General features: G+C 39.4%; 1 protein-coding gene across 1 annotated transcript in view; it reads right to left on the reverse strand.

The window, feature by feature from the left end:
• LOC135697752 (hyaluronidase Tab y 2.0101-like) overlaps positions 1 to 27026 on the reverse strand; it is a 104488-nt gene that overhangs the window by 24061 nt on the left and 53401 nt on the right. The window contains exons 2-5 of the mRNA XM_065217556.1: positions 25747 to 26039; positions 25540 to 25679; positions 6159 to 6343; positions 5341 to 5548 (exon numbers count right to left, since the gene is read on the reverse strand). Of these exons, the coding sequence (XP_065073628.1) occupies positions 5341 to 5548; positions 6159 to 6343; positions 25540 to 25679; positions 25747 to 26039 (826 nt within the window). The remainder of the gene's footprint in view (positions 1 to 5340; positions 5549 to 6158; positions 6344 to 25539; positions 25680 to 25746; positions 26040 to 27026) is intronic.

The following is a 27026-nucleotide window of genomic DNA, read 5'->3' on the forward strand; positions in this document are numbered from 1 at the left end:
AGCTATAAATACCAGGGCAATGACCAGAAAAAAACACAATATGCAATCAAATAATACCAAAAAAAACACAGGAACCAAGCGATAAGATTGATCACCTTAACGTAGAGTATGCTCTTCTAAAAATCGAAGAAATGCTACGAAAATATAAAAGAAATAAATTGGCCATGTCACTTGAGGATAAAATTTTCAACCTAATAAGCGCTAATACATTTAAGGAAATCGCTAACAGAGCCATTTCCATGTATGAAATCATTTTATTCAATCCTCCAAAGATACTGACAGCAAAAGAAAAAAATTAAAGAAGTAATAGAAAATTTCCATATGACCCCGACGTCAGGTCATATTGGTCAGCATAGAATGTATCTTAAAATACGAGAACTGTACAAGTGAAAGAATATGAAAACAGATATTTAAAATTTTGTAAAACTTTGTAAACTATGCAAAATAAACAAAGTACACAGACATACTAGAGAAAAACAAGTAATTACAACTACACCTTCGAAATGTTTCGAAGTACTTTCAGCCGATACAGTTGGACCTTTTATGAGAACAAGTAACGGCAATAGATACATACTTACTCTACAATGCAATTTAACCAAGTATGTAATTTGTATTCCGATACCAACAAAAGAAGCTCACGTAATAGCAAAAGCACTTGTTGAAAATTTCATACTAATTTATGGAAATTTCACAGAACTTCGAACAGACCAAGGTACTGAGTACAATAACGAAGTCCTTGGAAAAATTTGTCAACTTTTATCAATCAAACAAACATTTTCGACCGCTTATCACCCACAGTCTATCGGAGCATTGGAGAGAAATCACAGTTGCTTAAACGAGTATCTGCGATGTTTCAATAATGCACATCAGAATGACTGGGATGATTGAATTAAGTTTTACACATTCAATTTCAATACAACACCCCACGTAGAACATAGTTATACACCATTCGAACTTATATTTGGTCACAAAGCAAAATTACCACATGATTTTCAGAAGAATACAAACCATGAACCAATTTATAACATCGAGCAATACTACAACGAGGTTAAATTTAAACTTCATAAAGCAAACGAAATTGCCAGAGAAAATTTGTTATCCAAAAAAGAAGCAAGACAAAATACAAATGATGATAAACTCAACCCAATACATTTGAATATAGGTGATAACATTTCCATAACAAATGAAAACAGGAAAAAACTAGATCCATTCTACATAGGACCATACATTATAAAGGAAATAAACGATCCAAATTGTACAATAGTAAATGAAAAATCAAACAAACAATCAATTGTTCACAAAAATCGAATTAATAAAGCATAATTTTAAGCTAGAATGCAAAAAAAAAAACAAAAACAAAAACAAAAAACAAACAAAAAAAAAAGAAAAAAAAAATCAAAATTTTGTAACAGATTGAATAACTTTATTCCATTTCATTACATTACATTATTCATTTTGAAAAGGGAGGTGTCATATGTTGCTTAAATCATTTACACCACTGTAAGAATTGAACTTACTAAATTTGCCGATAAGACAGAAAAATGCATATCATGCAATTGCACTCACGTCAGTAGCGTTCACTTCTACCATAGCGTTGACAAACAGAATTATTCATTTACCTTTCCTACACCCAGAACAGCGAACCTGAATGCGCGGATCATGCTGTACGTCATTGAGTGCTGGCTGCGCTATTCACCATCGTTCTTCACCACAACTGACTTGAAAAAAGTGACCAAGTCCCTAAAAAGTGACTCACTACCAGCCCTGTAATTGGTATTTTTTTTAGCCACCCTTTTTAACATGAGAAGCTCATTGGCGTTTTGAAGATTTTATTATTTTTTTCACAGTAAACGCAGCTTGTCATAAAATTGAGATTTTAATCTTCCTTCAAATATGAGCAGTTCTTTGGAATTTTGTTGTTCGACATTCGGTCAAACGGCATTTGACCAAACAGAATTCGGCCAAACTACATTCAGTCAAACGAACCAATTGGCCAAATGGCATTAGGCCGAATAGCATTCGACCAAACAGCGTTCGGTCAAACGGCATTCGTTAAAACGGCATTCCGCCAAATGACCCGGAACCTCTTGAATCTATTCTGCAGGTTGTCAATGTACTTTCGAAAGCGTACTCGACTTCTGTTAGCTGTACGGCAAACCTATTCCAGAAGTCTTAGAGCAAAAGTAACGTTTTCGTGTCTTCCGCAGACGATTACACAGATGTTGCAAGATTTTGGATAACCATGCACAGTGACGGATATCACCGTTATTATGTCAATAGGATACCACTAAAATGTGCTGTTTCCAAAATTGCAGGAATTTAAATACAACAAATGCTGTATACTTCGAAAGCTTGTACGAAACCAGTTCCAGACCAAATAGGATAAAAAAGAAAGAAGTTGTATCCAAGCTACGACTGTAGATTTGACGTAGGACTACGTGCTCGGTATCAATATTCGGTGAACCACTGTTAGGGAAACCACTTTTGTCTACACTGAAACTGCCTCGGAGGAATTACTTGCTATAATTTTCCATTCGCGGGATATTCATATAAATCATATAAAACCTTACCTTAATTCCAAGTGTTTCTGGTTAATTGACAAAGTCATGTGGTATTCGGTCATTGCGAGAATTTTTATGCTGTTACACATTTGACCACAAACGTTTGATTGCTGGATACATTTTCAAAGAGCTTTGAGGGTGATGTGGCTGGCAACAAGGCGAGTGAACGTGCAATGAAAATTGACTCTTAAACCTCAATAATTTATGGTGGTCGTGAAAAGGACTGTTTTGTCGTGATGATTGAGTATTGCTGAGCTATTAGGGTGTTCAACACGGTTGACGCTGGCGAGCTGTATGTTGTTTGGAACGAGGGTGATGCGCTTGGCATAGATGGTCCAAAGCGGCTCATGACGAGCAACTGAATCCGAACAGTAGCGGTGCGGCTTCTTCCTCCTTCTTCAGTGAATGGACGCTCATGTGTGCTGCAGCTCGCTTCTTGCGGGCAGCCTTTCATTGTGTACTGGAGAATAATGTTCAATGCCACGCACCGAAAGCACTGCTACTGCTGCTGCCGATGATGACAACCGACCGGACACCACCACACACGGTGATTGAATAAGCACCGTTCGGCGAGGCCGGATGGAATTCGATTTTGAAATCTGTCTTAGGAAAAACACTTTTTGCAGGTAAAGACTGGACTCGGAAAAAATGCGACACTTTGTTTTGGGTGTAACTTTTTATTGCGTAAGTAAAAATTAATGAAATTTTGGGTATTACTAGTTTAGAGTGTTATACGCCAGCAAATCTTGGGCGCGGTGATCGATTATAATCCTGGTCAGTCACACAGATGGATCGGCAAAAGGCTTGGAATCCACCATTCCACCGTGTCCTGCGTTGTGAAGATGTTCCAGGAGACGAAGACCACCGAGTGGCGCGCTGGAAGCGGCCGAAAACCGAAAACGGAATAACCAGAGAAGGCGCGGAAGATAAGGCAGTACTTTAAGAATACCCGAACCTTTCCACCCGAGACGTGGCCAAAAAGGTCAATTCGTCGAAGTGGTTCGTCCAGCAGACAATGAAGCGGGCTGGGCTACGTGTTTTTAAGGTCAGGAAGGCGCCAAACCGGACTGACAAGCAAATCACGGTGGCCAAATTGCGTGCGCGAGTTAGCACCGAAGCCACCCGGCTGGAATGCTGATGCTGAACATGCACTTTGGAACTTGGCAATGACGGCACACCGGACGGGCAGCTACCAACATGCGAGGCAAGGCAAATTGATCGACGATGTCAACGGACGGAATTTGGACGATGGCACCAGCGGAGGAAATGCAGAGTAGGCAATATGAACTGTAGTTAGGTTTAATTGAAAAATAAAGTGCAGTTCGGTTTTACCTAGCGAGTAGTTAAGAAGTTATTTTTTAAAAAGTTTATCACACCCGTATAATATTAACTCGCGGAAGCTGTACCGTGAGTGGCTGGTCAAGCCAGGCTGTCTCGACATGGGCGACGAGACATACATCAAGGCGGACACCAAACAAATCCCCGGCCTCGAGTTTTTTGTCGGTACGTCCCGCATGGAGGTTCCGGAAAAGTTCCGGAAGAGAAAGATGGACAAATTCGCGAAGAAGTACCTGTTGTGGCAGGCGATCTGCGAGTGCGGACGGTACAGCAAGCCGTTCGTTACAACCGGCACAATAAACGGGCAGATTTATCGAGAGGAATGCTTGCAGAAGCGCTTGCTGCCCGTCCTCCGCTCTCACCGTGGTCCCACGCTGTTCTGGCCGGATCTCGCTTCGTCCCAGTACGCCAAGCCTGTAATGGATTGGTACGAAGCGAAGGGCGTTAATGTGGTCCCGAAGGAGGTGAACCCGCCAAATACACCAGAGCTTCGTCCGATCGAAAAGTTTTGGGCGATAATGAAGAAGAAGTTGAAGAAAAGCGCAAAAACATTCAAAACCGATGAAGCTTTGAAGAAAAACTGGGAGAAATTGTGTAAGGAAGATGGGCAAAGCCTCGCCCAAGATCTCATGAGCAGTGTTAAGAGAAATGTACGAGCATTCAGCTTTGGGGAGGAAATTCAATAAATAAATTATGCCAAAACATGGCTAATATATAGTTATTTAATCCCTGAAAATTTGAGAAGTAGCCGATTTAAGATGAATTTTTGGTGATCATTTTTGTGTGTCTCATTTTTTCCGAGTCCAGTCTTTAATCGGTGATCACCATTGCAACAGTTGGACATTTGTGTAATTTTCAATAGTGACCTATTGAAAATTGATAAACTGTTTATTTTAGTAGATTTGTAGAAAACTTTCAAATCGATTGGCTTGTTTAGAATCAAAATCCATCTGATATTGACAGAGTTATAAGTGGTCAAAACCTGACCATGTTTTGTAACGCGGTTGATTTTGCCGAAAGACGTAATCCTACGTCAAAATAGCATTCTTGTAGCGGAAGGGTGTTTGAAGTGTGTCCATGTGTGTTTTTGCTGTGTTTAACACAAGGTGGCACAATTACTTACCCCTTGGATAGGTCTTTTTCAAATTTTACGATTTCTCGCTCAAAATTATGCGTGCAGTGCGTCTAAACGTTGACACATGACGCTTGAATGGGACATTTCCAATGCGAACTTGGTTAAACCGTGCCTAAACTGACTAAGCTCTCTGTGCACCCTCAAACAGTAAAATATTTCCTCGTGCATTATTCATGCCAACCGCGCTTCAAATGATTTCCAACATAAACATCAATTTTTGTGTAACCCCAAAGAACCACATTTACTTCCACAACGAACCAAATCAACACCCGAAGTTTTAACCACCCGCTCGAGAGCATAACTTACCTCGGTCAAGAACTTGATGCTGTCCGTATAGACATACCGAATGTATGTCAGCACCCGTGGCTTCGGTTGCACTTGGGCCCTGCCAGCCACCCGGACCGCTTCCTTCACTCTCCCCCGGATCAGCTTGACTCGATCGCCAGCACCGAGCTTCTCCCTCAGATAAACCGACGGAAAGATAATGTCCGAATCGTCAAATAGCCACTGGATGCTGTAGTAGAAAAAAAAAGAATAGGAGAGTTTCTAGCAAGTAAACAAAAGCACAAATGGGGGAGTCACTTTTCCATGGAGCAATGTTGGCTATGTGTTTGGGATCTTGGGAATTTCTGAAACCCAAGCGGAGTGGGATTAGAGAATGCATTTCGGAGAATGTGGTGGGAGAGCTGTCGACAGTTGGTGTGGAAAATGGCCTAGAGAAAGAACTGGTTCACAGCTCTCGGATAGAAGGATAGGCAACGTCGACACTACAGGATGATAATTTATTAATTTCGGTTCAGTTCTCTGTGGCATGCTTGATAGCAGTTGTTGAATGCTGGTGTTGGATGAGGATGCCTTTTTTTTCTTGGGACCCGAAAGGAGAATTGAGTTTACAAAAATCATTTGAATCAAGAATGATTACCGTGAAGATACCTAGTCACATTTCTAGCGTTGAAAAGTCGATTTTCCAAAAAAAAAAAACCGATAATGGACAAAATTTTTACTCGGGTTAACTCAGCTTCAACGCCAGCTGAATCCAAAACATGCACTTATTCTACACACAGATAGGCCAGGAGAGTTCCTCCTAGATAGATGGCTGCCTCTATCTGGCTGCAGTTTATTACCGGTCATTTTCCCGTTGCACTTCGGCGGAGCAGTCCTCCCGCTGGCCATTCCCGGAGCCCCCGTTCATGTTGAAACAGTACGGAAAGGCATAATAGCCCCACGCTGCCCGGGGCCGTAGCTGCTTGGCCAGCTGCAACGTTTGAGCCATGAAGTCCCGGCCTGTTGATTCGAACCGTCTGGTTGCCTGAAACAGAGGGAGAAGTATAAAGAAACCGATGGTGAAAAATGGTGATGGTGGGTAATGATGTGGGTGTGTGTGAGGTGTTGTAGTTTTTATAAAGGAAAACCGAGCGCTCTTGTGAACTTAGCGATTGGCGGTGGATAAAGATTGAGCGTGTTGAGAAAATGTCTTTTTAACATGATTAGCAGACTTCGTGGTCGTGGGCTCTAATTGCAGTGGGAAGAGTTCTAAAGGGTGTCCCACATCAAATTGCATCACGGAAAAAACGCTGTAGAAAATTACCCATAGAGTTCTCCAAATGCACAAAAGTGTGCGTGAGACCGCGCGCTACCTTTTTAAGAAGTTGTGATATCGCGATACCTTTTCGGTTCTTCTTCTTCTTAATTTTACTAAATGGATGCTGAATTTTAGTGTTCGTGAAATTGCGCTTGGAGATCTCTATTGGGCATTTTCTCTTGAAAATTTGGGAAAAAGTAGTTTAGAGTGTATTGTTTACACTGTATTTTTATCGCTGTCAGTTTTTCGAAAGTTGAAAAAAATGGCGTCACCCGAAAAGCAACGTCGCGAATTGATTTTGCACAAGCACCTGGACAATCCGCAACTCTCTCATTGGGACATCGGAAAAAAAAACTTGGAATCGTGCAGTCACTGGTGAGTCGTGTGATTAAACGTTTCTACGAAACTCTGAGCATCGAACGGAAGGAGAAATGCGGTCAGAATGGATGTTCTATTAGTGATCAGGTTCACAAGCGTGTCGTGAAAGCGTTTAAGTGGAATCTCAATGCTTCGGCCAGGGATGTGGCCAAAAAGTTGAATCTGTCCAAGTCTTTCATTCAGAGAGCTGCATACGTACAAAGTGCAGAAGGCTCCAAATCGTGACAAACGGCAAAATACGGTGGGAAAGTCACGGGCCCGGAAACTGTACACCCAGATGCTGACGAAGCCTCATTGTCTCATCATGGATGATGAGACTTACGTCAAGGCGGACTTCCGGCAGCTTCCGGGGCTACTGTTCTTCACCACCCAGCACAAGTTTGATGTTCCGGAGGAAGTAGGGAAGCAGAAACTTTCAAAGTTTGCCAAGAAATACATGATTTGGCAAGCGATCTGCTCATGTGGCAAACGGAGTGCACCGTTCATGACTACCGGGACTGTGAGATCTACCGCACGTAGTGTCTACAGAAGCGTCTGCTTCATCTGTTAAAGCAACACAAGGGCCTCACGATCTTCTGGTCGGATCTAGCTTCGTGCCACTATCCAAATGTTGTCCGGGGTCCCTTTCGTACCCAAGGACATGAACCCCACCAACGCACCGGAACTAAGGCCCATCGAAAAATACTGGGCTATTATGGAGCAGGCACTACGGAAGCATCCCAAGGAGGTCAAATCTGAGGAAGACATGAAGAAAAAGTGGTATTCCGTACAGAAGAAGCTGCAGCCAGATGTTGTACAGAACCTAATGAGTGGAGTTAAGCGTAAGGTGCAAGCGTACGGTTATGGTATTGAAGTTGAATGAAATAAATATGCCAACAGCTTACCAATGGGTTATATTTTATTGTCTGAAAGTTTGAAAAGGATCGGTCACTTAGGTAATTTTCACAGCATTTTTTCCGTGATGCAATTTGATGTGGAACACCCTTTAGACTAACATTTGAAAAGGGCGAATTCCCTAAATCACCATATCGAGAAAACCGATTTCAAAAATACTTATATTGTGGGGTATTTGACAGAATTTCCAAGTTTTCTGTAACCGGGAGCCACCATCTTGGATTTCAAAATGGTGTCAGACATTGATTTCCGGTCCCTACATGTCACTCCGACTCCAAAAATACCCATATTGTGGTCTATTTCATAGTATTTCCCAGTTTCCAAAAATCGCAAAAAACTCGTAATTTGGAATTAACTTTGTAAGAAGAAAACTCGTTATTTGGGATTTACTACGACGTAAAAAGAGGGACGTAAATTGAATATTGCGTAAAAAAAAAGACTTCGTAAACGGAGGTTTCAATTAGGTTACAATGTTTGAATGTACAGATTTCGAAAGCTATTAATGCACAACTGTGGAAGTACATCTAGAACACTTAGTTGATAGCACGCAATAAGCAAATATGCGATAAGCAATAAGTTTGAAATGCGAAGAAGAAGAATGAGCATGAACAGGAACACGAGAAAAGTGTTTTTTTGCGGTGTAATTGAGAACCAAAAATCTTGCGCCCAATCAAGTCGTTGCACCTTGATCTTCCACCCTCTGAACTGCTAACACTGGTGATACGCCGTTGAAATCATCGTGGTTTCCCTAACACAGTCGCCGAATATTGATATCGAGCACGTAATGCTATGTCAAACCTACGGTCGTGTCTTGGATACAACCTCAAGACGAATGAATATGAGTAGGCACGCCTGGCGTATCGAATGGAAACCACAACGGATGATCGGTGAACGTCGGTGTGGAACTAGACGTTGGCATTGGAAAGAGAGATTGACCTTTGCCGAGCCGATCAACGTTCTTTTGAAAGGTTTATGGGTTGTTTACACTTATGCTCTCTCACTAGCGCTAATGAGCTAGCTGCTAGCTAAAAAGCTCACAAGCATCATGATAACAGGGCATCAGCGTCTACCTGCAGAAGCAACTGAAAATCGTGCTAGTTGGCGAGTCCACTAGCGCGACTAAATCCGCACAGATGTAAACACCCCATTAGCGAGCTTCTGTTTTAAAAGCTGCAAGTGTTGACCTTGATTGCACACATGTTGACGTTGTGGTGTGTATTAGTGATATTGAGTTGGTTTGTTTTTGGTTTAGGAAATCCATATCAGGCATCACCAGCATTGCCAGGTCATTTTCAGAAAAATCTGGACCAGTCTAAATATAAAATCTGGATAAATCTGGAATGCTTTAAAAAATCATGTTTTTAACATAATGCTACTGAAATCAAAGTGATGTGCAAGTGATTTCCCGTAAAAATCGGTCAATATGATCATCTGGAATTTATTCAAAGACTACCAGAATGTTTATGAAATCCATGTTTAAAAATCCATTACGCAGCATTTCTAAATTGATTTAAATTTTTGGTTAAATACTGCAGAAAATATTTTTAGAATTCTGAAGCAGCAAAGAGTCAAGCATCTTTGATGAGATGATTTTTTTAAACCTATGGTCGATTAAGTCCTTAATATTTGATGCAGTAACAGAATATGTCTTTATTTTTTTATTAGTTTTAAATAATTGTAATATTTCTCTGAGATTGATCAGACTTCCAATTTCATTCTTGACATCATACAACTCACAACACTCGGTAGACCAGTAGGCAATTTTATTTTAAACTAAAATTCTCCTGGCTCAAGTGAGAATCAAAGCCTAACATCGTGGTACTCACACACTACTCTAAGTGACCATTACAAATAATTTTATGCCGAAGAATAATATTATTAGGTAACAAAAATTAAAGTCTAAAAGCGTCATTTTTGAAGTTTCAGGATCTTGAAATGATTCAAAATCCTGGAATTGATATTTTTCCTGGGTCCCAGATCATGAAATTTACTTCATTTGCAGAGTTCACTTTGAATCATCCTAGAATTTCATCATATTTCTATTCTGGATTCCCCTAAACTAATCTTGATAATATCCAAACTTTTTCAGTAACATCAGAGTTCTTAGCATTATCTCTTGTAATCTCTCTGATTCCACAATTCCGTCAAACTGGTAATAATTTCCAAGAATTGACATAATTTTGTCTCATTTTTTCTCTATGAAATCCCCTTAGAATATTCTTCATAATTTCCTTGGTACGCTCTTCAGAATGACTATCACATTCTTCTCAGACTATTCCTCTTCAGTGTACTCTAAGTACTCAAGTACTTTGCCAAAATAACATTGAAAGTCTGTCAAATATTGGACAGAATTCCATTGAAATTATTTGCACGATTCATATTAGCATTCTCCTTAAGTTTCATGTTAAGAATTTGCTATGATTTCTCTTCCTAATTCTAACTGTTTCCTTTCGTCACAAAATCTCCATGAAATCTTCATCAGAGTTTGCCAAACACAATCTTCACTTCAATCAAAGACTGCATACTTACACTTCACTGTAAACTATTTTCAGAATTTCCTTAAAATTATGAAATCTAGGGCAATTCAGAATTCTAAGGTAAGGTAACTCAATATTCACAGGTACTTTAAAATTCTATTTTAAAATTAATCTAATTAATTATCCTCAAACATGTCACGGACATACTTCAAAGTCCTAGTGGTTGTCTATATTCAAAAGCCTTGCTAATTTTCCATAGCTCAATTTATTGTTTTCAATCCTGAACAGTTTTCGATTTTTCTAAATTCCAAAATTAAGAAATAATGATTTTTTATAAATCCAGGATTAAAAAAAAATTAAATGTAGCCAGAATCTCAACAAGAACAAAAAAATAATCCTGGCTCGATATTTAAAAAAACGTGAAGATTTTATACAGCCTATAATGTTTAGAAAATGTTTCAATTTTCATGATTCTGCAACCCATTGCAAACATGCTGTAACAATACCACGTATGATGTTGCAATAATGTCCAACGTTGATGGCCTTTATCGGTTAAAGTCGTTAGTTTGGCTTTTTATTTTTTTGATTAGAGGGTCCATTTAAGATATTTATAAAGCAACATATTTTTAAAACCTGGGAAAATCTCGAACATATTAAAATCTGGATATAAACGTGATCTGTCTGTGTATCTGGCTAGACGACGAAAAATCTGTAAAATCCAGATAAATCTGGAAAACTGGCAACACTGGGCATCACTTGTAGGATCGACGTGTTTGGTTTTGTGAGCGCCTGCATCAGTAGTTGATGTCAGCGTTGCCAGGTAAAATATAAAATCTGGAATGCTCCGAAAAATCCTCTTTTTAACATAATGCTATTGAAATCAAAGTGATGTGCCAATATCTCGTAAAAATAGGTCAGTATGATCATCTGGAATTTATTTAAAGTACTAGAATGGTTATAAATTACATGTTTAAATAAATTAAATAAAGAAAATAACTTGTAAGCATTGCTAAAATCATCCAAAAGTTGAAAAGTATTGACACGGTGTGCACAAAAAGTTCAAATATTCATTACGAAGCATTTCCAAAATTGAGTTAAATGTGGGTAAAAAACAACAGAAAATATGGTTACAATTGTTTTTTAAACTGTAACTTTTTTAAAAAGAATGAGAAGCAAAGAATCAAGAAAATTTGATGGGATGGATCTTTTGAACAAATAGTCGATGTAGACCTTACTATTTGATGTAGTACCAGAATTTAAAGATTTTATTAGTCCTAAATAATTCTAATACTACTCTGAGGTTGATAAGATTTACAGTTTAATTCTTTAAATTTTTAATATAACACACAAAACCTAGCAGACCAGTAGGCAATTTAATTTTAAAGTAAAATTCACCGAGCTGAAGTGGGAATCAAAGCCTTGCATCGTGGAACTCACACACAGTTTACCTAACCTACGGGTAACTCCACTATTCACATGACCATTATGCCAAAGAATAATTTTATTATAATACTAAATTAAAAGTCTGATAGCTTCATTTTTGAAGTCTCAGGACCTTGCAATCATTCTAAATTCCGGAATTAATATTTTTCCTGCGTCATGGATCATGATTTTTTTTTTGTTAGTCTGAATTTAATTGGAACTCTTCACAGGATATCTTCGCCTTTTTTTAGTTCAATTCGAATCATCCTAGAATTCCATCATATTTTTTATTCTATATTCCCCTAAAATAATCTTGATAATATCTAAACTTTTCAAGTAACATTCTAAGAGTTCTAAGCATTACCTCTTGTAATCTCTTATAAATAACTCTCCAATTCCACAACTCCCTCAAATTGGTAATAATTCCCAAGACTTGGCTCAATTTTGTATCCATTTTTCTCTATGCAATTCTTAAAATATTATTAACAATTTCCTTGGTATACTCTTCAGAATGACCGTCACACTCTTCTCAGACTTATCTGATAATTCCCTTTAAACTGCTTTGTAGGATTATGTCAGAATTGTTTTAAATCCTTTTCAGTATTACCTAAGTACGCAAGTACTTTACCAAAATGGTTTTGAAAGTCTCCCAGAAATTGCTCTTAAAATTTTATTAAAATTAATCTCCTTAGAAACATTGGACAAAATTCAATTGAAATTATTCTCATTATTCGTATCAGCATACTCCTTAAGTTTCATCATCAGAATATTCTATGATTTCTCTTCCGGATTGTATTTCCTTTATTGTCAAAATATCCATGTAATTGTCATCAGAGTTGACAACCCAATTGACACCGTCTTCAACCAGAGGTTGCACAGACTGTATATTTAACACTAGACAACGGACAACACACCACACCCATTAGACCAGTAGGGAAATTTTCAGGTTGCCAAAATTTGCAAGCTGGAGCGGGAATCGAACCCACACTTCGTGGCGCTAACAATAAACCTAAATGATGGGTGACACCGCAAGACCCCGAAGCCCACAAAGATGGATGTAAATCTACTCAGAAGTAGCTTGAATTTTTCCTTTGATTTCACAAAGAATTCGCCTCACACTTAACTGCGAACTATTTTCAGAATTACCTTAAAATTCCAATAATGTTCAACGTTAATGGCCTGTAATAATTAGAGTAGCAAGTTTGGCTTTTTATTTTTTTTATTAGAGGGTAAATCAATTGCAAGGATATTTTTAAAGCAACATGTTTAAAAAATCTGGGAAAATCTAGAACATATTTTAAAAATCTGGAAATATACGTGGTATGTCTGTGTATCTGGCAAGACGACTAAAAATCTGAAAAATCCAGAAAAATCCGGAATACTGGCAACGCTGGTTGACGTATTGTCTTACAATATACTTTTCCAGATTTTGATTTTGACAGCGTTTGACTTTTTTTTTAAATAAAATGGCGGCTCTGTCGGATACACTGAACCAAACCACCGTCCTCAGTTCGAATGAAACCTCAGACCATTCAAATAGAAATCGCCTTTTCGAATGATAGCTGCAACCCGGATGACTGTTGTTTTGAAATCAAATGATTTTCCTCTCGAATACAGCATGAATATTGTTATGAAAGGGGATACGGCCTTCAGTTGGAATACGTAATGCTATCTGCAGAATGTTAGTCATCTTAAATTGAAATTAATTTGGTAATGGCTCAGCCCCTTAACGCAAATCATTCAAAACGATTATGTAAATAATTCGATCAAGCGACATTTGTTGCTCTGAGCAGACAAACGAGGTGGAAGCATAACCATCGCTATCACAGGTGGTACGGCCATTGGTAAACCGTGGAAACTGTAAATTGTCTATTTCGTGGTGGAGGAAGTTTCCTCTACCAACCAAAATGGAATTTTTGTATCCATTATGAAAGGCTGATCATGGCTATTCAATATGGAAATGTATACAATCGAATTAATAATTTAATCTAAAGCATTTCAAGTCATCTTATCCTAAAATTATTGTTCTCTGAGCCCTATATGTTTTACAGTTAATTTTCAAATAATATCACCTTTTATTTGGAGGACAGTCATAAATAGTCAGTTGATGACGAATTCAACCATAAGGAAATAATCCGAAATTCGACAGCATATCGCTTGCAGGGCTCGAGCAATAAAATAATCAGTCGAAGAAGTTTTCGTTCAGTGTACGGGTAACTCCAATATTCGTATGACCATTATGAATAATTTTATGATACAAATTAAATGGAAGTTATTTTTGAAAGCAGTCAGAATCTTCAAATGATTCTAAATTCTGGAATTTATATTTTTCTGTGTTCCGAATCATGAAATTTGTTGTTAGTCTGAATTTAGTTGGAACTCTTCACAGGGCATCTTCGTCCTTTTTTTAGAGTTCCATTTGAATCATGCTAGAATTCCATCATACACACTTAGTTTGTTCTACCGAGCTCGGCTGTGCAAATCTCGACAAAAATAAATTTCACTGAGATTTCTGCAAAAGTGACATATGATTGCTGAGTCTCGGATAAAGCTAAGCTGAATCTCAGCAAACAAATGAAATGTTTGCTTTGACTTTCTGGATTCCCCTAAAATAATATTGATAATATCCAAACTTTTTCAGAGTTCTTAGCATTATCTCTTGTAATATCTTATAAATCACTCTCCGATTCCAAAATTCCCTCAAACTGTAATAATATCCAAGAATTTGCATAATTTTCACTCCATTTTCTCTCTATGAAATTCCCTTGGAATATTCTTAATAATGTCCTTGCTGCATTCTTCAGAATGACCGTCACACTCTTCTCAGACTTATCCGATAATACCATTTGAACTACTTTGTAGGTAATGTTAGAATTGTTTTGAAATCCTCTTCAGTATGTCCTAAGTACTCAAGTGCTTTGGAAAAATGGCCTTGAAAGTATTCCATAAACTGCCAGATATTCTTTTCGCATAATTCTGTTTAAATTACTTAAAATATGATAAAAATGAATCTCTACAGTAACATTGGACAGAATTTCATTGAAATTATTCTCACGATTCGTATCAGCATACTGCTTAAGTTTCATCTTAAGAATTTTCTATGATTTCTCTTCCGAATTCCAACTATTTCTTTTCATCACAAAATCTCCATGCAAATGTCATCAGAGTTTTTTAAAGACAATTGACAACGTCTTCAACCAGAGGTTGCACAGATTGCATACTTAACACTGAACAACTAACAACACACCAGTAGCACAGAGAGCAAAGGGCACATTGCGCATCTCGAAACGAAAGATATTTTGTACGAACGCTTGTATAAAAAAGTTTTTCGTTTCGAGAAGCGCAAGCTTAAACAATTTTTTCGAAAAATTATGTGTAAGAATTCAAATTAAAATACGTTAGAAACACTAGCGCCATATGGAATGTTGCGACTCGAGTTATCACCAGGCATGGCAAATCATTTACATTCATTTCGTTCATTCATTTACATTTATTTGCCTCTTACTTTTTCCATCAACAGAATTCCGTTAAATGATGTATGAAACTTTTGTAGGTTTTGATATTAACTACAACTTTTGTCGGTAACTCAAATCTGTGCCTCTTATGTATGATGAACTAGAGCGGGCAGAACTTGTAACTATTTTTCAGTGAATGTAATTTACATTCACTGAAAAACATAGGTAAGCTCTGTTCACCCCGGTTCATCATGCATAAGATATATAGATTTGAGTTAGCCAATAGCTTGTAGCCAATATCAAAACCTACAAAAACTTCATTCATCATTTCATGGAATTCTGTTGATGAAAAAAGTTAGAGGCAAATGAATGTAAATGAATGAACGAAATGAATGTAAATGCTTTGCCATGCCTGGTTATCACTTTTTGCGATTAATGAGTAAACTGAACTGAAATTTAAGTTTATTTTTTGACCGTGTATCCAAATGAAAGGTCAAATAAGTTCAAAACAAACAAGACAAAACAACGGAAATTAATCGAGTTCTGCGGAACCATTATTATCGAATAAAAAACTAAGGTCTTTTACAGTTTCCTGTAGATCTACAATAGTCAGGAGCAAAATTGACTTTTCTTGAGTTTACTGCGGCGTATCTTCAAATGATTCAGTGAGGGTGTGAACACCAATTAACCTTCATTTAAATTCAGAAAAATGTGGTAATACTTGAACACTGCTTAACCTGCATCCGTTATTCAAGGAATTCGAAAAACCTCCGGTGGAAGTGGTCGGATAATAACTTTTTCATTGCAAGCGCTTGGACTCCACGTGAGAAGAAAATCTCCTGTAGTTCGGGCAATTCAGCATCCTTAGGAAAATTGTGACCTTGTTTATTTGCGCACCAATAAAACTCGCACTTGTGGCCCATGTTTTGATCGGTTTTAAACAAACAATGTTTTGCTCACAACAATTTTGACATTCATGTTGAGTTAAATTTCTTACACACTTTAGGAATTTGACTTGGATGTCTGTTCTCTGCAGTGCGCAAAACAGTCAGGTCCAATGAGTCATTTTCATATGAATATGAACTGCCATCTGCCTCATCATTCCCTGCATCGTGAGAGTCTGAATGATTGAGATGTAAACGAGTCACTGACAGCCGAACACGTTTATTCTTCCGTGATGCCCAATCCTTGTTTTGAATGACTGAGCGTACATTTTCTATGGAAAAATGCCTCAATTACATGCTGTGTGAGCGAAGGCAAGCGGTGCGAGTGACTGAATGTTTTTGTTGGCTCTTTCATTGCCTCGTCCTCTACCGTTTGGTACAAACGGTCTGGACAGAGCAATGGATTGAATAGTGCAGTGCTTTCACACTCAGCCTAAGCAGTCAATATTTTTAAGCTCTGGTTCTCTGTGTCAGTAGGTAAATTTTCAGGTTGCAAAAAGTTACACCGGCTGGAGCGGGAATCGAACCCTCACTTTGTGGCACTCACAATACGCCTGAACGACGGGTGACGAAGCCCACAAAGATGGATGGAACTGTACTCATAATTAAGCTGAAATTCTCCCTTGGTTTCACAGGGAATTCGCCTCACAATTCACTGTAAACTATTTTCAGAACTACCTTAAAATTCTGAATTCTAGGGCAATTCAGAACTCTAACGTAATTCAGACTGCTTAAGTAACTCAATATTCACATGTACTTTAAAAATCTTATGAATCATCTTCAAAAATATCACCAACATACTACAAAGTCCTGGTGGCTGTCAAAAGCCTTGCTAATTTTCCTAAACTCTATTTATTGTTTTCATGATGATGATGGTCCCCCTCTTACCCCTGAAAAGGTTTGAGCTGGACGATTTATCTTTAAGATAATAAATCCCGCTTTTGAAGTAACTATCAGTCTCGCACAGCCCACTGAATTTGAGTGTTTCCCGGACGAACATGGACTTGACTTTCACCGCGCTGATTTTGGAGGATTACTTGAAGCGCTTCGCCAAACTGACTGGCACATCCTTGAATCCGCTGAAGATATTGACATTGCTGTAGAGTACTTCACCAGTGTGTTGAAGAGTTACTTGATTGATTTTGTTCCACTGCGCAGGCCATCTTCGAAACCACCTTGGGGAAATATACATTTACGACGACTCAAACGTCTAAGATCCAAAGCACTCCGAACCTACTGCCAGTCTCGTTGTCCTTTTTCCAAGCAACATTTCGCACGTGCTAGTATCAATTATCGCACGTATAACCGTTCTCTGTACAAACGCTACTGCAAACGAACTCAGGAAAATCTACGCAGACCCACGACATTTTTGGAAATTTGTCGACTCTAAACGGAAGGAGAATGGGTTACCCGTTGAGATGTTTCTGGGCGATGAAGTCGCCTCCTCCGCTTTGGGGGGGAGAGGTAGCTCATCGATTCTTCCGGTTCGCCTCCTAGCATCGTGCTATAAGGTACCAGATGATAACCAGGGTAGTTGATCGATAGCTCGATTACGTCATTTCGTTGGCGTCTGCAATGGGAAATTCTCATAGCAGGCGTTGACGATGGGACGTTGTCGAGTTGTTGGATAGCAACTATCGTGGTAACTCACCGATTACCTGTCGATCTGCCAAATTTGGAAAGACGTCTGCATTGAATTGTCTCATATAATAATATTCCGCCCACTATATCACAAGAAATTGCGAGTAGCTGAGTGAAATGGAGATAAGTTAAGCATTAGGTACAGGACCAAGTCTCCCCTGGGTGGTGCCAAAAGATGAGCGCAATAGAATCATCCAGTTGCCATAAGGCACGGAATGGGACTATTGCATGGCTGGGTAGTCAAAGTCTTCCATTCGTTAGTCATTTCAGGTGGATTAGAACAGGTTTAGGTGGGCGTTGGCCAGATTTGGATTTTTCAGATGTAATCCTGGATAGGACCCTGTCATTGAACGTCGCGTGAAAGTGGAACTTAATGAAGGCCTAAGTACTTTTTCGTAGTTTTTAGTTTTCGGATTTGAAAGAACGTCGGTTACAGTGGCCTGCTTACTGAGCAGAAAAACGCGGTCCCAGGTCCTTACATATCAAAGAGATTTATGGTAAAATCGCTTGTGTATCGTGTATTTTGCAAAACTCGTTGTTGTCGTTGGTTCCGGGTTTGAATGGATACACAAATTTGAGCAACGGTATTATGTGATAAGAGGGGCTCGGTGGCCTTAGAGCAACCGTTTTTGCTTACTGAGCAGAACATCATGAGTCTAATCTCAGGCCCATCCACATTCAAGATTCGTCAATCGTTTTATTTGTTAATATTACTACATGGTAATAACAGCAACTCGGTGATTAAAAAAGTGCTCGTTCTGCTTACTGAGCAGAAGACCGTGGGTTTAGTCCCAAGCTCCTTCGCGTTATATGATCGTTAGGACATCAATTCAGCTTCGTTTACCAAAACGAACCCTGCTGCAAACGCAACCCTCTTATCCAACATCCCAGTGATTCCTCGTGGAAGTGCAGAGGTGTTCTCGGCTTCCATCAAAGCGAGTGTCATGTCAACACAATCCTTCCCATTCCTTTCTTGACCTGTGTTCGGGCGCGGCCGGCGCTGGTATTGCCTAATTTAAGATCACCAGTTTTTACACATTGAGGATGATTGCTAGTCCCAAGCATCGTCTATTGGTTCTCTGTGTAATTACAGCTGATCTGGCAGTAACAGAGTAGCAACCGTGGGCGGTCAATCAAGCTCAAGCTCAAGCTCAAGCTGAAGTCGCCTCCTCCGCTTTGGAAAAGTGCAATTTGTTTGCCACTCACTTTAGAAGGGCATTTCTAGACTAACATTTGAAAGGGGCGGAAGAGCCAAAATGTAAACAAACCATATTTTGGCTCATATAGAGAGAACAGTTCACAAACTGCTCGATAAACACGAAAAAGTCGAAGACAATATCACTTCAAATCATCAAAAACGTTTCTTTTTACATGGCGTATTTCCAACTTTCAACTCGACTATGCAACTGGTTGTTACGCCTTGCACCAAAACAACGAATTATATTGTTTTAATATGCCAAACGTATTGATTCTGTAGTATCTAGTCACGCCCGATTCATTTGAAACGCATCCGATTGATATTTAATGTGTAAACAACGAACAAAAAGAAGACCAAAAAATCTCCGGGCGTAATTCCACTCTCACAAAATTTGCGAACGAAGAACCAAGGTGGAACAACAAACAAAAAATCCCGATGGTGTACTTCTACGGCGTATCACCAGTGTTGGCAGTTCAAAGGATGGAAGATCCGGGGGGTACAACATGAAAGAAATTATCAGGGCGTATGATGTTTTCTTCTCAATTTCACGACAAAGAAATCTTTTTTTGAGTTTAAAGTATGGATGATGATAGATTACACTATTAACTATATGTCAAGCTTATAAAATCATCCAGAAAATGGAAAGTCGTGAAATAGGATTAATTTTTAGGTCATCAAAATTCGGAAGCGATTTTCTCGATATGGTAATTTTGGAGTTCCGCCCTTTTCAAATGTTAGTCTAGAACTTTTCCTATGGTTTAGACAGATATCGATTGTTCCAATTTTGACATGTCGTCTTTATAAATTCAGCGCAAACCTTTAGCGCAAACCTTTTAAATGTTGCTGTATTCGTGTAAATACACTTCAAAAATTTAATATTATAAGTTGGTTCTTTTCTAAGAGGAAGAGGTGACAATTGGCTTCTTACTCTTTTATTTCTATCTATATCTCTATCTTTATCCATCTCTATCTCTATCTTACGCACATGAAATCGGCCAATCATGAGCTGGTTCACGTTTGACAGAAAAGTGGTTCATTTCCGCCCCCGTATTGTCACCTCTCCTCTTAGGTTCTTTTGAAAGGTTTAGCGAGATTATGTTTTAAAAGCTGCAATTGTTGACCTTGATTGCACCCATGTTGACGTTGTTGTGTGTATTGGTGATATTGGGTTGGGTTGGTTTTGGTTTAGTAAATCCATATCATGCATCAATTGTAGGATCGTCGTGTTTGGTTTTGTGAGCGGCTGCATCAGTTGACGTACTGTCTTGGCTGCTGGCCCGCTCGAGCAGACTCCGCAGACTCACACCACCATCAGAAATCTTTGCCCTGACAGCCGGTTTTGTGGGCTTGTGTGGGTGGGAAGGCAGTTTCCATAGGGTGGCGAGTGAGGTGATTGTTTACTGGATCAGATAAGTCGATTTGGGGAGTTACGCTTGATATGATAATGAGGGTGAAAGTGTTGTCAAAACCGAAAATAACACGAAGCTGCAGCTCTGGTACTATCTTCGGTCCCAAGCTAATCGATGCACCCCTTGAAACATAGGAAAATTCACGAACCCCTCATTTTATCTGTCAAACTTTCATAGCGAATCAAAACAAACATAGTGTAGTAATAGAATTTCAACTAGAATAGGGTACGTTAATCGTTTGCTTGGGACCAATAGGATACTAAAGTGGTGAGCCAATTTAAAATCGTTAGTTTCGTATTGATTGTTGGTATTACTCTCTTTGTATTTGTTGGTTTCCTATAGATTTCGCAATTGAATGAAGTCGTTTCCCTGATAATGATAAGATCTAAGAAGGGGAGTTTGCCGTCTTTCTCTTCTTCGTGAGTAAATTTGATGTACATGTGAACTTTGCTTATGACCTCCAAAGTTTTTGATAAATCTTCCCTTTTGAAAAATGCTAAAAATGTATCTATACCAACACTTGGGCAACAAATTCCCATCCTCCAGAACATTTTCTATGTTACTAATGAACAATTGTGTGTGTGTATTCCCTCTAACCCCCACTGGCCCGCAGTGTTATTATAGAAGAACTCTCTCTACAATGTCGCATTTATGGTCATTGTAGACAGCTTTAGTCCGGGAGTTAGAAAGTGATTGCATATCCAGCAACCCATTTCAGAATGTCTGGAGAGTCACGCCTATTCCGAGGTTACTTCCACTTACAATAAGGCCCGCATGTATGCATCATTGTTATCAAATGGATATTGACACTACATACACGACAATATTCTTTTCAAACCTGGGACGTATTTAGTTTATGTTTTTTTAAATTGTAAAATGTATTTGGACTGGTCTCACCATGTTAAATTGATCCTCCAATCCATTGGTCCCGTAATTTTGATTTTCTCTAAGCTTTGCATCTCATTTCGTGATGCACCTTTGTCGTAATACTTACTTTAACGAAAACAAATTTCCTTGCATTGTCATGGCCATCTGGGAGGAGGTTCGCCTGTAGTGCTTTTCCCAAGGAACAGTTCGCGGCCACCAACTCCCGCCCGTCCAGTCTTGGGCGTATCCATCGAGGCATCTTTAATATCGCTCGCAATCTCTGACACCGGCGAGAGACCAAGCAGCCGAGCACTTTTGCAAGCGGAAAACTTGCTGATTCACGGCAACGTCGGCCACCGAATCACCACAAAAACTCGCCACGAACACATTATCAACACGTTCCGGGCTAATTCACCAACTGGAACTATCTTTCCATAGAAACGCCGAAAGTGTAGCATCCGAACTCGGATAACCGGGCTCCCGGGAGGTAATGAAAATCGACACCAACAATGGAACTGGATATGAGTTGTTTATTTTGGAGGTTAGATTCAAGTTCAACCGAGCCACTCAAGGCAATCACAGGCAAAACACGATATATCACTAAATTATAACTTTATGAACTCTTGCAACTAAATTTTAGCAGACAAATTAACAAATTTAAAGCCAAAATGTGTTTAATTCGCTTACGAAAAATACGCAGCAAAAGAATAACACGTCAGCTTTCAAGCGTAGCCTACTGCGATCTCTAGGTTAGTAATGAACAATTCACATAAAAATGGTGAAAGCAGATTGCTCATAGGAGCACCTTTAGTTTTTACTAGAAAAAATTTCCTCTGAAAATTAAATAATTTTCTTACATACAAAGACAAGTGTGCTTCAGATATAACCGAAATTTGTTTTTCCAAGTAGAATTCTCACGTTGCTTCAGAAGCCAGTCCTCTAAAAGCCAGATGGCTTCCTTTACTGGTACACTCGAAAAAAAAGTGCTGTGACATCAAATGAAACCACGACTTCATCTTCCCGAATCTCTCCTGATGCCTGAAGTTCATTTGTGAATTCCTGTGTGCTGTTACCTGAGCTAGTGGCAAAGGGGTTAGGCATATTTTGACATTCCTTTACTAGCCTATTAGCAGAGTTGCGACCTATCACAGTCACGATTGCCAAACAGCGGATGGTAGTAACGATTTGTACATTCCTATCAATGTGCTCGTCAAAGCTCTCTCCATGAGCATCCATCAAGTTGACGAAAGAAGTAAAAAGCAACTGGTGAATGTCGTCTTTTGTTGTGATCCATCACCGACCCGGTCATTCCCGACAATCACGACACTCATCTGTGCTCGTTTTGAAGCAGTTGCTGCTTTGCTTGCTATGTTGCCTGCTTTGATTGTAACTCACACAGTCGCGCCTGCCGAGACAAACAGGGAATGCGTAGGCATTGTTTTCATTTTCTTCTGTCGTTTCGCTTTTTTCTCATGATCGTACTGCAGAAGTCTTCACTGTTTTCGTTGTGCTTTTCATCATCAGCAGTGAGTGTAACGTTTTGCTTGTGAGCAGCGACCATTACTGGTGATTGTTGTTTGCCATTACTCTACCTCTCACTGCGTGACAAAAAGTTCTGTCAGCGATAGTCGGTTGATGCGTAGACGAGTGTCACGTGAGTGTCATGATATTTTGCATCACTGGCCTATGAGTGGGTGATCCGTCAGCCGAGATAATCTCCCTCATTCCGTTTCCTGGTTTGTGAATGTTTGGCAAACCTTTGGTCCTAAGTAGAATAGGGTTTGAACCTTTCAATAGACTCGTAGTGTTTCCAATAAATGCATTGCATTCTTTCAACGTTTTATCCACCTGTTTAACCATAGATGGGAGGTGGTCAATCCTCAACTGCCTGTATGGGCCATTAGTATTTTTTTCCTTCATCCAATTGTCATATTCCCCCGTTGTCCAAAATCCCTTCTGCATCACCTTTGTCCGCTTTTGTGTACACGGCGAACGAGAACAACCCAAATTTGAGTTTTGTCAACTCATAAATCACATAAAGTGCAGGAACTCAGCGATGAGTAATTTGCCTCATGTTTTCCCAGGTTTTCCCAGGATTTTCCAGGGGAAAATTCCCGAATTTGAGAAAAGGAAAGATTTGATTCACTCAGTCTATTGGTACTACTCCGAGACTGAATAAAATTTTCGTCAATGTCCTCATTTTCTGACAGATTTTTTAGGTTTTCCACAGGAAACTATGAGACAAATTTACTCATCGCTGAGTTCCTGCATTTTTGGCGATTATAAGTTAACTAAACTCAAATTTGAGTCGCTCTCATTCGCCGTGTAGAATACCGGTTTTGTTTTTAATTCTTTGAGAATTCGAATATTTATATTCGTGTATATTTTCCCTACAACGTTGTCTCGGACATCATTTCGATCAGAAGTGACGTTTTTCTACTACAATTTATTGAAAAATAGCAGACGCCAATTTAAAAAAAAAAGTGCGGGATCCAAAATGGCCCAATTTTATAAAACACAATTATGCAAGGTTTCTTGCAAATCGTAGAACGGCTAGTTTTTTCGTCATCTGGCGTGGAACTGCTCAGTAGAAGTTTTTTAAATTGTTTGCTTTAATCCTAGATTTGCCACATCGTCTCCATAATCTCTGAGTCAGGAAACGATATTCGACAAGCGTACTAAGAGGGGTATAATTCTTGGCTTCGCTTTGGCTGACTTTCCGTTTCCGCCCGTAGAGCATGTTCCGCTTCAACCAGCAACTGACTATCCAACCAAAGCGAAGCAGATCCTGCAACCTGTACCTATCGTACATGAGCGTTGTATATTTTTCGTTTCTGCAAAACCGCAAGGAAGCAAACTTCCTAAAAGTAAATTAGTTTCCTGCTGAGAGGGCAATAAAAGGAAATTAGTGACGCTAGCTTAGAGACCACACTACACATACGGCGGCGCTGCTGTTGCACTGTTCTCTTCAGCGGCAGCCGTACCAGTTTACCCACAAGCAAGCAACAGTTGTGAGCTCTTAGCAAATCATCATCATCGTCATCATCATCATCATCATCATCGCATGTCGAAGAGGCTTCTATTGGGTTCCGGTTTAATTGCTCAAATTGCCTTCCTGCTTGCAGAATCGATAAGTTTGATTAATGGTGTTTCGCAAATTGAACAGCAGTTTCATTAGCCCTCGGTGCACAAGCTGACCCAGCAAGGGGTTAATTTGGGGCGGGGCCATAAAAATGAACCCGCGTTGCAGGCGAACTGCAGGCGGACGTTTATTGTGCCAATTTCCGTCACTTCATCGTGACAAGTCTGCCATTAGGATAACACGCGTCTTAATTGGAACACAGTCGAGCGGCACTCTTTTTTCCCCTATCCAAGCCCGTCTGGTCTTTGCGAGGTTGGTTGCCAAGTCGTAAAAGCGATTTCGTTTTTCCGATAAGCTTTTTATGATCTCGTGCCGGGGTGAGAGTTTTTGGTGATTTTTAGAGCCACGTGTCGACACTAATGTCTATAAATTGAACCCTTCGACCGAAATGGATGATCTAAAAGGAACTGTAAACTTTCATCAGTTCTTGGAAGTGAAACATTGGGGGAAAGCCTGAGTCCATTCGTAGGGAATGGGTTTCCGATGATGAGGCAATTTGTTAATGGAGTATATTTTTTTCCTATAGTGGAAAATTTTGCCGAGGAAAACACAATCCGGGTTCACAACTCGGCGTACAGGGTACAGAAATTGGTGAAGTTTAAATCACTGGAATTCAATCAGTTAATAAGATTTCATTCTTCGTATGATTCGATCGAACAAGCATAATATTCCCTTAGCTTTGGTTTGCTGTTTTCCTTCAATTTAGCATTTCATTTGTCCACAGCCACTTTGCTGCCAAGTGATGACGCTCCATTAATTCAAATTTATACCCATTTTCCAGGCGGATGGCTTTGGTCCTGATAGATTGCAAAAACAGTCAGTGGAAGAATTGCAGAATGAAAAAAAAAGCATGAGTAAACAATCCTATCCGTTTTGCTTATTCCAAACATTCTACCCTTCAGATATTATCGAAATTAGTCTGCAGCAGGGTTTGAAGACTCGATTCGCAAACGATGAAGAATTGCATGCTTGATTCTGTAGGAGAATATGACCCCTTTCCTTTGAGTGAAACCCAAAGCCTGGACAGCTTTTTTGGCAACTCGTTAGTAAACCATCGAAAGGAAACGTTATACACAAAATTTCAAGTCATGCTTACCTCAGCTTCCAGCCACTTGGGGGGCAGATTCGGATGCCTCTGTTTCTCGATCTTCATCGAGAGGTCCTTGTACGGTTGAAGCGAACCAAAGTTTTGTCGAAAGATCGGTCGCCACGACTCGAAATCGATGACTCCTACCCCTGTGCCAAAGTACAAAAAAAAATCTGTAAGCAGCTTAAAATCGGCAGATGCAGAGCAGATTCTTGCCGGAAAACTCCGGATCCGCCACCAGCTCATCCATGTGCTTGCGGAAGATGTCCAAATGCTCGGTTAGGTTTCCCTCCTGGGGCACCCCGCCGTTTCGCTTGTACAGCACCCGGGTGGACGCTTTCTCCAGCAGGGCAGGGAACTTGCCCGGATCGTATAGAATAGAAATGGCACCGCCGCGGAAGCTGTCGTTCCCGTTTTGCTGCACCCCGTAAGTGGGTCCTATGCTGGAGAAGTCCATCTGATACTTGTTGCACATGAACGTCGGGATGTTCCAGTAGACGTCAAAGGCTCTGCAAAAATTAGTTTGAAAGAGATTGATTTGAATTAATCATTTTGTTCGATCATTTTCCACAGAGATGGCGCAGCTCCGCTGGTAGGAAGTGATAAAAATCCCCATATAGAAATTGATAGAAGTGGGAATAATTCGCTTTCGGTGCATATTCAGGTCAAACAAAGTGAATGTCAACCTAAAGAAATTAATCAGGGACTTTGTCGTTCAGTTTTTTCCCGAAAATTATTGTTAAACAAGCCACAATTAAATAAAAATGATTGTTCCCCATACAGTTTTATATGCTTTACTACCAGATCCCAGGGAGCCAAAAAATTCAAATTTGAGAGAGTAAATTTGCTCTCACGACCTGAATCTCTCAACATGCCATGTATTTTGTTGACACTCGATTTGTGATTTCCCTTTCATAGATTACAAAATAGAGTACCTGACACTACAAAACATGTCTGGTACCTCTATATATGCATTTGCTTTAACATTTGAAGTCCCTTCTTTTTAACATATTCTGCGCAAAATGTACTTTATGCCCCGCCCCATAAATAAAAATCGGCAAGCAATTCTGTGAGGGGTGAGCTATTTTGTGTGCAGAATGTGTAAAAAAGGAGGGACTTCGAATAATAATCTAAATGCATATATACAGAGGTACCAGACATGTTTTGCACTGCAGTGTCCTCTGTGAACAATTATAGGAAAACAGATTGTGTGTAGTTTCCGATAGATGTCACCGCAAACAATAGCAGTGACATCAGATGGAACATGAATGCAGAAGCTTGACAAAATGATTAATTTTTTTTTTTTTTTCCCTTTATTATAGAGATTTTTAGCCATAGGCTAGTTCATCTCTTAAAATGATTAATTAAGGAGAGCGTTTCATTAATATCAAATCTAGATAGAGCTGGAATTAGAGGGTAACAGCTTTTGTAAACAGTTACTATTTTCTATGATTTCTAGAAAGTCAAGGCTCGCCAACGCAAATCAACAACACTAT

This window comes from Ochlerotatus camptorhynchus, unplaced genomic scaffold (assembly GCF_037179485.1).
Source record: "Ochlerotatus camptorhynchus isolate MF236.1 unplaced genomic scaffold, CSIRO-AGI_Acam_v1.1 ptg000077l, whole genome shotgun sequence".
NCBI classification, from domain to species: Eukaryota; Metazoa; Arthropoda; class Insecta; order Diptera; family Culicidae; genus Ochlerotatus; species Ochlerotatus camptorhynchus.